The 13,297-nt window shown below is 40.6% G+C and overlaps 1 protein-coding gene across 3 annotated transcripts in view; it reads right to left on the bottom strand.

Moving 5' to 3' along the window:
- The window catches only part of lpin1a (lipin 1a), a 113,511-nt gene that overhangs the window by 67,257 nt on the left and 32,957 nt on the right, over positions 1 to 13,297 (bottom strand). For 2 of the 3 annotated variants that reach the window (XM_072561946.1, XM_072561948.1), the window contains exons 2-3: positions 4,826 to 5,026; positions 2,780 to 2,875 (exon numbers count right to left, since the gene is read on the bottom strand). In XM_072561946.1, coding sequence (XP_072418047.1) covers positions 2,780 to 2,875; positions 4,826 to 5,026 — 297 coding nt within the window. Of the gene's footprint in view, positions 1 to 2,779; positions 2,876 to 4,825; positions 5,027 to 11,560; positions 12,142 to 13,297 lie in introns of those variants that run through there. The other variant, XM_072561947.1, reaches the window with a different exon arrangement.

Below are 13,297 nucleotides of genomic sequence, written 5' to 3'. Positions count from 1 at the left end.
GCATTAGTAATTCATTTTACTAAGAATACATGCAACAGAAATCTAAAAATAGTACAATTTTAGAAAAGAGTAGGAACAAATGAGTGTGCACTTAAATATTTACGAGGGTTAGAACTGTTCAAAACACTGATACAAATTCAAACAGGATCCTTGATTTTACAAACTAAAAAGCTGTATGGAGTAAACATGGAAGGTATGCTAAACATTTATGAAGCACTGGTCAGCCCCCACACACTAGCAGAAATATCAAAACATTGCATTGTGCAGAGGAGATTAATTGGAATGGTATCAGGGATAAAAGCTGTCAGGTTACACAGACTAGAAAGTCTGGATTTGTTTTTTATTTATTAGATGTTGAGGAGAGAGTTTGATAGCCAGCCAAAATGATGAAGTGGAGGGGCTAGTATTGGACTGGGTGCACAGAGTTAGAAAACACCAGGTTATAGTCCAACAGGTTTCTTTGAAATCAAGCTTTTGAATAAACCTATTGGACTATAACCTGGTGCTGTGTGATTTCTGACAAAAATGAAGGCTTTAGATAAGGTTAAATAGTTTCCAATGGTAGACTGATTGGTGACCAAAGCAAACAGATTTAAAAAGGCAAGAGACAAAAAGAGACAAGAGGAGAAACAACTTAGGTAGTGAATCATACAAGATCTTGATTTTATTGTGGGAAAGGATAATGGAAGAAAATTTAACTGTAAAACTTCCAAAAGGGAATTGAATACTTAGGAAAAATTCATATGGCTGCTGGGAAAACAACATCAGCAGTTTTTTGCAAAAATATCTGCATTAAAAAAAAACTTTGAACTGAAAGGAACTACAGTGTTGAAATTACCACCTCGGATATAGTGCTAGTCTCTATCTTGGTTATTATGCACCCACAACACATCAGCAGAGCACTCTGCTCAACTGAGAGTCAGTTACACACTGGCTTTAAGATGGGGACAACACAAAAAGAAAGTCAGTATGAGCAGATGGATCTTTTGATTATAAAATATATAGTTTCCACTTGAAAGTGGAGTGCTATATGCAGTGAACAGCACAGATCAAAGGCAATGCAAAATTCATTGAGCTGTTCAGCTCTATCTTGCTGTTGACTGACCTAAGATCTCTGCACTTCTACTGTGCAGCTTTTTCATACTGTTTTAGTGATAGCAGCCTTCTGATGTATTATCATTTCATCTCCCTGCTGACAGCCAAATCCTCAAGTACCTCAGGACCACAAGGCTGACATTTCCCAAAAAGCCCTTTTATTTCTTGGCTTTTGCCTAATATTTAAAACCCAAGGCTTTTTCCCTTTTGAGAGGAGCTTTCAATTGTTTCTTAATTCTCCCAGTAGACAGAGCCTTTTTAAGCTTTTGACTCCCCTCAAAAGTCCTTTGGTGCATTTCTAAGTTAAAAGATGCTGTACAAACGCAAGTTGTGCCTATTTAATTCTGCCATTTCCTGTCTCATCTAAGAATGAGTGAACTGGTTTTATTTCTGCTGTACATAATGTACTCTGGAAAGTTGTCAGCTGAAGGTTGGAGCAGAGATAGTTAAAATTGCAAAAAAAGACTAAAGGGAAAAAAAAAATCAAATGACTGACAAAGTCAAAACTTTAAGACAAATTGCAATATGATTAAATCCAATACTTTTGAAAAGTGAACAAATAATTTCAGTTGCTTCAATGCCGATTCAGAGTAGTGAAATGAAAACATTTGGTTTGCAAAAGATGAAGGCACGGTCTTCACACAGCCCAGCAAATGACTCCTTGATCTGGTGTGGCTAATTCACAGGATTACAGGCTCCAACCAATTGAATTTTATCAGCTAGGGTAACAAATAGCCCCATAAAAAGAAAACAGTTTTAACGTAAAAAGTGATCAGCATTCAAAATACATTGCCCGACAGGATGCTGGATACAAATACAACATTATCTCCTCCATACTGAGTAACGGGAGATGGTGGTGAGTGAAGGATGGGAAAGAAAGAAAGAACATTCAGAAAAGGAGGAGTCTGACAAATGGATTGGCTCTTCAAAAAAGAACCAGCACTGACTCAAGTGGTTTATTTCTTTCCCCATGCTAATTTAAACAGAGAAGGGGGGGGGTGGGGGGGGAAAAGCAAGAGCGAGAAAGCTATAGCCAAACCTACAGCCACAAAGCAAACACAGAACATGCACAAATATAGAGGGAGCTGGAGTCCTCAAACATAGCTCTTTGAAGGGAGCAGCAATGTCTAACAAAGCACAAGGGATCTTGCACTTAACCAGAAGTTGAGGAGATGAGCAAAAAGTAGTACTCAGGACTCAGACCTGATTAGGTCACAACTGGTGTCCTGTGTCCAGTTCTGGCTAACAAAGGAAAAAAGATCCTCATGAGGATACAAAAGGAGACTTTACAGAGTGGATTGAACATAGGAAGTAAGGTTGGAGCAACTAGCGTGGCACTCCTTGGAACACTTATGTAGAGGGATGCAAGAACATCAGTTTCATGAAGAAAATGTTGTTCTTATGAGATGAAGGTACAGGATGAAGTGGCCATGACCTTGGGAAAGAAATGTAGAGGGGGAAACAAGCAAGAAATGAGCCATGTGCAACAGTACATGAATAGCATTTCAGTAAAAAAACTATAGAACATATCTGCACTGTAGATCATAAAATGCAGCTATGGATTAAAAATAAAATCAATATTGCACAAGGGCAAGCTGGCTAGTTACTGGAACTATCACTTACTGCTTACCTTGATTTACAAAGTCTAATTAGGGTCTGTACTTAAACTAAAATTTCAACTTACCTTTTTATTTGTTGTTTCTTGAACAAAAAACGCTTCCCCATTGTCTCCAAGTTTCATCTGTAATTGCACAGGCTCTCCATTGATTTCTATATCCACCTAAAAAAAAAATTGTATAATACATAGGTCAAATCCATATTGTGAAGTAACTGCAATGAGTTTACTAAACCACCCCTCTATTGATTGAAGTGCAAAACCCATAAATCTAAGTACTGGATGACAATGATCTGAAATGCAGGTCATGTTGCTATATTCCAACAGTAGAAACCAAGGTCTAAAAAGAAAAACATTTCACTGTTGGTTCAAGGTTTGCTAGTTGCCTCGTTAGTACTATACTCCGAACCAATTCATTCTAAGAATACAACATACTGTTCTTGATTTATATCTATTATTACACATATCTCACCTCACTAGTCAAGTCCCACTATTCCCCAAGTCATCAAAAGTTAAAGATTGTGTCAAAAGCATCACCAGAACCAAAAATGTTAACTGATTTCTTTCCAGATGCTGACAGACCTGCTGAGCTTTCCCAGTAGGCTAGGTTTTTGTTGTGATCAGTTTACATGCCTTTTTAATCCAAGTTAATAGAAAGCATCATCCAGGTTTCTGGACTTGACAAAGTGACTTTATTACAAATAAAGTCCATTTACCCATAGCTATGAGCTGATTGGTCAAACTCTTAACCCCTCCCATTTAAAGAAACCTCCCCAAGTGCAGATGTAGAGACAAAAACCAAAACTGATTATGGGCGGAAGGAAAGACTTGTAAAGCCAATGGGTTAATTTGCTAGGACTTGTGCTCTTTGATCTCTCGTCGCCAGCTACTTGCACTTTTTCCAGGAAAAACAGTGCGACTGGCTCAACTTATCAAGTCTGATTTCATGAATAAAGGTCACAGCTTACAGCAACTCAAGGGAAGATAAGTTGGCTTCCTCCTAGCTTCAGGTTTGTTTCAAACTGCAGACAGAGAGTGCACCTTCCTTTCCCAGTATCTGAAATTTTGATCTTGTTCATATCCACAGGCAGTTACTAGGGAGCCAACCACCATCAATAGCAGGGAGAAGGCCTTAGTCATCACCAACTGGCCACCACTCCATGGACCAATTACCAACTTGTTGCTGGCCAAATCTCACTCTGTACATATCCCCTGACTCCATCTCAACTGTGACTAAAACTTCTGTTGCAGCTTCAACAAACAGCAATACAACAGTCTTTACACACAGTAAAATGTTAACCAGTGACAAATGGATTTCAGGTTTCTCCAAGCAAGCCTGGAAAGTAAAAATGTTTTCCTTTTTATTAGTGTTCTCTCTGGACAGAAAAAAAATTCAAGATTCCTTCAAAACCTCAATTAGCAAATCTTGAGCCGGGCTTTGGTTTAATATTAGACATGTGTTGGTTGATCCAACAAATTAACATCCTAATATAGCACCTTAGGTTAATAGAAATTAAGGGCAGGATGTCCCTGCTTGTTTGACTTATTGCCAAACTGATCCACAACAGCACCCTTCATTGCACTGGATTTTTAACAAACATAAAACTGGGTAAATGTAGGAGATTGGGGTCTGGGTGGGTCGTGCTTTGGTGGGTCAGTGTGGACTTGTTGGGTTGAAGGGCTGTTTCCACACTATCTAATCTAATAATCTAAAAAAAAATCTGTGTGCTTTATGGCATGACAAACTCAACCTCTTGGCATTGAACATCAAAATATTTTGCATGGTGAACAAGCTAGTTTAATTTGGGACATTAACAAATTAGACTTCAAATCAGAGACGTACAGCATGGAAACAGACCCTTCGGTCCAATTCGTCCATGCCAACCAGATATTCCAAAGCAAAGCAAAGCAAAGCAAAGCAATCTAGTACCACAAGCAGATCATTCCATCAGTCTGGGTTGGATCTTGGACTCTAGACTCCAACAACTAAAAAAGGACTGTTCAGAGATCTACTTATGCCATCCATATCCCAACAGTTCAGTTTCAACCTTGGTTTGCTAGGCCTGTAAGTACAAGGGAAATTGCTTGTCCTAATTAAGAAAGGCTGTCACTTACCACTTTTTCTCTGGAACGGAGCACACCAAGTTTTCCAAAGCGAACATGAAATGGAGAGCACTGGAGACTTCCGTCAGGCTGTTGGACTACGATGATATCGATACACCCTGATAAAGTTGCAGGATTCAATCCTTTGTAAAGCTCTTTCACTGTGACAAACACCTGCCCAGCCAGTTGCCCAACGTAATTCATGGTCTGCGTCTTTAAAAGAGGGTAAGATTTATAACACTAACCACAAAAACTGAACATGCATGGAATGGATCATAATGTCAAAACAGATTAGAGAAAAACCCCAAGACAAAAAGGAAACAAAAAAAATGCAAATTTGCCATTTCAAACAAACAATGGACATTTTAATGTTCAATAAAAAGATATTTACTCAAAAGCTCGCATTTAACTAAAATTCAACGCAGCTAAACCCTGCCAGGGATTTGTATGTTTCCCTCATGGAAGATTCAATCATTGTCTGTCAAGAAAGGAAAGCTTTTACATGAAGGATTTAAAAAAGCAAAATAATGACCTGAACTTGCTATGATTCAAAAGGGAGACATTTCCCCATGCCTCACCCCTTCCCCAAATGGAAATAGGATAACTACAGAAATATTTACAGCAAAAAAGTTGAACATTAAGTTTGAATAGTTATGTGTTTATTTTTAAAAAAATATAGCATTCTGGATAATGCTATAACATTCATAGCATTTAAGCATTGTTAAACTAAACATTGACAAAGCAACTTGGCCCTGTTAGTATTCAATATTTACCAAATTCTAAACCCCAATAAGTAAATGTATCTAAAAACTAAAATAGAAAATGCTGGTCACACTAGAAAGTTTTGATTCTGGAGGAGATGGGAAATTTCTGGATATTATCACTATGTTGATTGAACTACATTCAAGTTTATGATACAGAAATTGATTTGCTATGTAACATTACAGATGCAGAAAGAGAAAAAAAAAGACTGAGATGAAAACGAGCAAAGATAATTTAGACCACTGAAAGAATAGGTCCAAACAGGAGCCATATAGTTTGCTCCACATGGTGATCCAGGACCCTGAGTGCATCTTCTTCCTCTTATCAGTAATTACTATTACTATTAATATTTTCAAACAATTGTTTAATTGTGTCTTAAATCACCCTTCAGGTCCTGACAAACCACTGTTCCATGCATGTCTGAACAGAGTCTATACCTCATTGTGGTGTTGACTTGCTGTAACCAGCCTCAAATGCGTAGGGAAGAAAGGGCCAGCTTAATCTAACTTAGTAGAGGAAAACTACTTCTTGGTCCACAAGAGTTCCCCTTATACTACATGTTGGCCACAGTTACAGTAGGTAGACGTTCCAACAGGGATGAACGAAGAAAGACGAGGTCTATTCAGTCACCCTAAGTTGGTCTGCCACAAGTCTATGACATTACTGTAGTGAGGGTGGATAAAAAGGTTCTTCAGTATTAATCCTTGCAGTCCCACATACAGCAGACATTGAAGTGAAAAGTAGAGAGAGAGTCTTACTGTTGGTATCCTTTATCAAAATTCCTGATGAAACAGGAAAGTGAACCGCAAATTATCACTATTACTGAAGGACCATTCTATCTTAATTCTATTAGCTCCTTCAGAGTTACTTTTTTGTTTCAAAGATTTCTACAACTGACGCTTTGACCTCTTCTGCAAGGTTGCCCTGCTTTGTTTTACAGTGCAGACACAATGCTGGAAATACTCAGGCAGCAACTACGGAGGAAACTATTTTGTTATGGTCGAATCTTCTATGCTACCCATCTGATGTTTGGTAGTGGTGGTTGGGTGGGGCATCCCACCATCTGCTTTGACTAATCTAGGTAATTAATGCTGGTACACAACCCTACTGCCCAACTCTGAAGCCTTAAGTGGCCAATATGCTGACTCAAGCATTCATCCCACTGACAACAACCCTACAGTAGTTGGAGTTTGCAATGCCAGAGTACAACAAGCAAAACTCTTACTTCTGCTGTCGGTGGTCTCCAGCTGAGGCTAGAGCAGGGAGATTGGGTCCTGCAATCCCCACAAGGGAAGGGCCCAGCATTGGGATGGTGTTAGTGGCTGATCCCATCCTAAAAAAAGTTAATTATCTCCCTTGTCCTCACTGCCTCTAGGTGTAGGGTTGCTCAGTAACTGCAGGGAAAAGTGTTGTACTAACATTCTGTAGCGTCACTGGGGAGGTAAAAAAGCAACCAGCTACTTGCCTCTGATGTGACCAAAAGTTCAGTGAGTAAGATTTCCTAGTCCTGGATCCTAGAGAAACTGGAAAGCCCATTTACTGGTCGGTTCAATCCTAAACATCAGAAGGTGCATTGGGCCTTCCTGAGAAGGAGGAATGAAGGCTTTCAAGCCTGTGGACAAGATCACATGCCTCCACAAGCTTCCACACTACATGTCAAACTCATTTCGTCAGGCAGACCAATCTTGTTTTGATTGATTTCTTTTAGGATTTTCTCTGCCTCCCACTTTATTATTTTCCCCTCCTACTTGGATTCAAAAACTTCATTCCCAGTGAACACTTCACTTTTGCTTGCCTATTCAAAAGCAGGTCAGTTCCTGGAAACCTCATCTGCTGTGGAAATATTTAATCATGTTTCAACTGAATTCACCTTCTCTGAAAGGTCTGTATATCAGATTACAACTACCTCTCGGTAATGGAATGCTTTTGAGAACAGTTCACGATCACAGGCTTGATCTAAAGAAATACCCAATTCAAATGTCTTCAGGCCTGTAGAAACAGGTTAAGTTACAACAGAAAGCCAGTTTAAAAAAAAGGTGGTGTCTTTCAAATTAAAAATGTACATGTCACATTCATCTGTGATGACATACTTTGATTTAATAGATTTTTTTGATAAATTTCTTTTGGCTTGACTGTTCGTAAAGTTACATACTGAAAATCTCTACTTTCCTATAACAGTTTTTGTCTGAAGGGCTGTCTATTTTTAAGATCACAGACAGTAACCTAAGATAGGACATTAAACTGCATACCTCTGGTCCTACTGTCATCACACAAACTGAAATCTCAGCAATCTTTGAATAAAATCAGACTAACTGTCCAAGACATGGTATATACAAATATATTGCTGCCATTGGAAAAAGGTAATTTTCAAATTGCGGATGCAACAGCACTTATTACCTAGAACTACTTTTTGTAATAAATGCAGGCTTGTGGGGGATGTTGGTTGAGGCAACATTAGCTGTTCATCACCAGTTGTCCTGCAGATGGTTACAGAGTGTGGTCTTGAACTGCAGTAGTCCTGAGGGCATAGGTACACCTACAGAGAGTTGCTAGTGGGGACTTACAGAATTTCAGCTCAGTCACTGTTGAAGAATGGTGATGCGGCTCCAAGTTAAGAAAAGAAACTTAAGTGGTCACATTGCCATGCATCTGCTTCTGCCTTATCCTCTTCCCTAGTTAAAGTGGAGAGTTGAAAGGTGCTGTTGAAGGAGCCTTGGTAAGTTATTATAGCATATTTGCTGTTAATTATAGATGGTATATTGCCATCATGTTGGTTGCGAAGGAAGTGAATGTTGACAGTAGTAGACAGGATGTCCTAATCAAGCAGGCTGCTTTAATGGGTGATGTTCAACTGGTGTATTGTTGGAGCTGCACCCATCCCAGCAAGTGGGGAGTACCCATTCTACTCCTGACTTGGGCCTTGCAGATCTGAGCAAGCTTGAGAGACAGGAAGTGAATTACTCACTGCAAGATTCTGTGTGTCAGACCTGCTCATGGAATTCAGCCCTGAATAGGGCCATTGAGCTCTACACAGTCCCCAGTGATTACATGAAAGTGCACTAATTGGGAATGGCTGCTTTTGGGATTAATGGTCAGGCAAATCAGTGCTGACATTTCTGCACTGAAGCTCAGCATTTGAAAAAAAAATTATATAGACAGACAAAGGCTGATCATAACCATTTCAAATCAGTATGGAGTTGAGATTCCACAGATGTTACAGAAAAGGTTTTCCCCAAAATACCCCTTTTTCAAAGTCAGGATCAGGTATACTTCTGGAATTCCAGATGATGTCAGAAGTCACACAAGCCCAGGTCATAGCTCATCAGGATTTGAAATCACAAGCTTCTGATGTGCTGCTCATTAGTCACTTCATCTGACAAAGGAGCACTGCTTCAAAAAGCATGTGATTTCAAATAAACCTGATGAACTGTAACCTGGTGATGCGTTATTTCTGACTTTGTTTACCCAAGTCCAACACTGGCACCTCCACATCATGAAGCCCAGACAATAGCAAGGCTGCTCGTTAAAGAGCAGTCAGGCAGGTAGTTCACAAAAAGGTCATGGTAATTACATCATTGCCATGGAACAGGACAGACAAGTTGTTTAATAGTCTACCACAACGAAATTTGGAATCTCAATATGACACTAAGCAAATTCCTGACCAAGAACAAAGCTCACATGCAAGGTCATAGCAAAATAGTATAATGCCTTCAGACCTTGGGTTACAGGAGTCACAAGTTCTAAGCTAACAATAGGTTGGTTTACATCTGGCCAGGGAGAGGGAAAATCTGAAAGTGTATGCAAATTAAAAATGACACTCCAAGAATAGTTAGTGGCAACAGAAAGCCAAATACTGCATGACACTCAAAGTTGGAGTTTGAATTAATTTGACTAGTCTGATCTGACTATAACCAACCTAAAAATTGCATGTAACATTTACTAAGGTTATTGATTAGATTCCCTACAGTGTGGAAACAAGCCCTTCAGCCCAACAAGTCCACACCAACCCTCCGAAGAGTAACCCACCCAGATCCATTTCCCTCTGACTAATGCACCTAACACAATGGACAATTTAGCGTGGCCAATTCATCTGACCTGCACATCTTTGGATTGTGGGAGGAAACCGGAGCATCTGGAGGAAACCCACACAGACACAGGGAGGACAGAGACTGACCGACCCTGGGTTCCTGGTGCTGAGGCATCAATGCTAACCACTGAGCCACCGTGCTGCCATCAACCAACAAAAATTTAATCTGCACCATAACAGAATTAAAATATGCAAAACTAATACATATTCAAATCTTCAACAAATTGGAAAACAGTCAAAGAATTGGTCAAAGTCAGACTACTTTTGATGTTGTTACTATTCTGCCTGACTGCCTAAATCAGGGTGCACTAACAAGTTGGAGAAAGTGAGGACTGCAGATGCTGGAGTACCAGAGTTAAAAGTGTGCTGGAAAAACACAGCAGGCCAGGCAGCATCCGAGGAGCAGGAGAATGGACGTTTCAGACATAAGCCCTTCTTCAGGAATGAGAAGGGCTTATGCCCGAAACGTAGATTCTCCTGCTCCTTGTTAGTGCAGACCAGGCAGCATCCAAGTTAGTAATTCCATTCCCACTATAAGCAGAGCAGCGGTGCTGAATTTTACAATTGCACCCTTTATTAAAGAGGAATAAAACTGACATTCCTTTCTCCCCCCCCCCCCAAAGAGACAGGGTATTACAACACTTCTAGGATTTTGCTTCAGATTTCCAGCATCGGCAGCATTTTAAGGCAAAACCAGAGTTTGCATTAGAGTGGTGCTGGAAAAAGCACAGATCAGGCAGCATCCGAGGAGCAGGAAAATCGACGTTTCGGGCTAAAGCCCTTCATCAGGGAAGGGTGCATTCCGGGTGAAGGGTTTTTGCCCGAAACGTCGATTTTTCTGCTCCTCGGATGCTGCCTGACCTGCTGTGCTCTTCCCCCAACACTTGTAAACCCCAGTATCGTATTTGTCTTATTACATTCATTTAGTTATTGTGTTCCTGTGGCAGTGTGTGTGTCCTGGAATTCAGCATTGTCTGGATTTGTAACCCTTTTGCCACAAAACTGGTTTATGCGGAATACTGTACCAGGCAATAAAGGAGGATGCGGATTGAGTCCTTGGTAACTCCTACCAGGACTTCCGTTCTCACGTAAGTCATCACGTAAAAACATACAACGAAACCATTTTTTTTTGCCGCATGGAATTTTTTTTAAAAAGGGACCAGCAGATTCGACTGACTTCAAAACACAAACTACTGGCAAAAGCAGAATCCATTGCATTTTTAAAAAAAGGTTCTGGAGGAAGCCCAGCCAAAAAGTGGTAAACGTATGTGTGTTTAAAATTTGTCAGCACAGGAAAAAAAAGTGAACCAATTCATCCCTTTGTGTTGCAATCCCTCGGAGTTGGTTTTGAACACAGATTTACATCGCACCTGGCTGTCTTACAGTCTCTACAGGGACCCCAGAATATGGGGGGGGGGGGGGGGGAAAGAAAGAAAGGACAGGATTAAAAAAAAAAGTTAAATAAAATCAGGGCTTAGCCTCAAGACAAAAAAGAAAAAAAACTGTCGAGTATTTGCAAGTTAGTGAAAAATTTTTCTTCTTGTCTAAAGCATGTTTAAAAAGTGCTTCGTCCCCCAAACCAACCAGGGTAAACTCAAAATCCAGATGTTAATCTCCCCCCCCCCCCCCCAAACACACACACCAAAAAAAGTGTTCCTTTTTAAAAAAAAGGACACTCGCCGAGTAAGCACTCGTGTTACAAACCAGTCACATTACCAAGTGAGATTACATCAATGAGTGCAGATTATATCTGCAGTGCTTCAGGCATCTATCACAGCCCAGCTCAGAACTACAGTCTTCAAAAAACGGCAACGCTTCTTGAAAAATCGCTTGAATTAAGACAAATCTACCTTTACTCCTCTCAATCCGTTAAACGAAGGTGATTGACCAGGTCTTACCTTTGGAAGACTGTCGGTTTAACCGGTGTTAAACAGGACAATCTAGTCACTGATGTGGCGTTGGAGGCTAGACATGTTCTTGTGTCTGCAAAGTGAAATCTGCTCCTGACATCAGGATGGAACAATATCCCTCTGACAAACTCACCGCGGTCTAAAAACCCCCTGACTCATCATCGCCGGGGTTGGTTTAAAAAAAATGTGATCTCTGGCAACGGGGGGGGGGGGGGGAACTCCTTCAAAAAGGGTGCACTTTAAAAGCAGCACAGAATTAAAATAGCAGCACCTTTAGTGTTTAGCCATTTGTAACTATTGGAAACACCAAACCCTTCGATTTAAAGCTGCAGATGAACTGCTATTGCAGGAAGTGCTGGCTGGGTTTTGTATTTCTTTGGAAATCCTTCCTCACACATAAACAAACGCAGGGGCACTGCAGGGTGTGTATAGTCACCGCAGCCGGCTCACTTCATCTGTCAGGCGATAGAAACGGCGTGAGGTGATTGACTCGACCAATAGAGCAAGATCTGACACACGAACACCGCTCTTGCAATCCTCGGCTGGTTTTATTTGCGTACAGGCGACATTACTAGTCATTTCAAGGAAGCTCCCAATTGGTTTGCCAGCCAATTGTTTGTTTTTAAGCTGAATCAGCTGAGAGCGGGCGTAAGCGACGTGTTTAACACGTTATTGCCTGGTAGACCATATTAACTTGAAAGTTTTGAGGAGTAATGTAACAATTGTTTCCTATTTTTGCTCAAAGAAGGGGCTATACGATTTGGCAAGACAAAAGCGACAGACATGATCGGGAGTAGTTTAGATTTCAGACAAAGGGATTGGGGGAAAGAGGAGATCGTAGAATAAAGGTTAAGTTTGCAGGGAACTTTTAAGCGGATTGTTAAAACTCAGTAAAGACAAGTGCGGGTCATTTACCGTCAGAAGCAGAGGAAGTGAAAATGGAGAACCAAAACATATTGGTTTGTCTTTAAAAAAAAGACCCATAACAGATTGCTGGAGAAACTCAACCGATCTGACAACATCTGAGAGACAAAGCAGAGTTAACAGAGTTCAGTGACCTTTTCAAACTGATACGAGCGAGGAGGATACTGCAATATTTATGTTGATAGGTGGGGGAGAAAGTGTGAGCAGACGGGGACAATGGTGGTAGAGAGAGCGATGAAAAAAGGTGAACGTGATTTCAGCACAGCCAAACCATGTTAGGTTGGGAAAAAACAAAAAAAAGGGGTAACAGTTGAAAAGGGGCATTAAAAAAGGGTGGTATTCAGAGCCCAAGGTCTGTTAAGCTTGATATCGGGTCCTGAAGGCTGTAGGGCCCCCAAGCAGAAGATTGATGCTGTTCTTCCAGCTTGTGCTGAACATCACTGGAGATGAACCACAAACCAGATTGTCACTTAGCAGTATACCTCCTGTCCCGAGGAAACAGGACTAGATGGAGGGTAAATGCAGGAAGGATGGTCCCAGAGTGAAGGCAAGGTCCATAATTGGGGTGATTGCCTAAGAATGTGCAGATAGGCCATTTATAACTGTTGGAGGGATTAGAGGAGGGCTGCTTTTCAGACTACAGGCCTGTGAGCAGCAGTGTTTCATCATTTAAATGATTTGGATGTGAACATAGGAGGTTCAGTTGGGAATTTTGCAGATGACACCAAAATAGAAAGTGTAGTGTTCAGCAAAAAAAGTAACCTCAAGTACAATGGATCCTGATCAGATGGGCCATTGGAC

The sequence above is a fragment of the Chiloscyllium punctatum genome, chromosome 3 (assembly GCF_047496795.1).
Source record: "Chiloscyllium punctatum isolate Juve2018m chromosome 3, sChiPun1.3, whole genome shotgun sequence".
Taxonomy (NCBI): Eukaryota; Metazoa; Chordata; class Chondrichthyes; order Orectolobiformes; family Hemiscylliidae; genus Chiloscyllium; species Chiloscyllium punctatum.
This window is presented reverse-complemented; position numbering and strand designations above follow the sequence as displayed.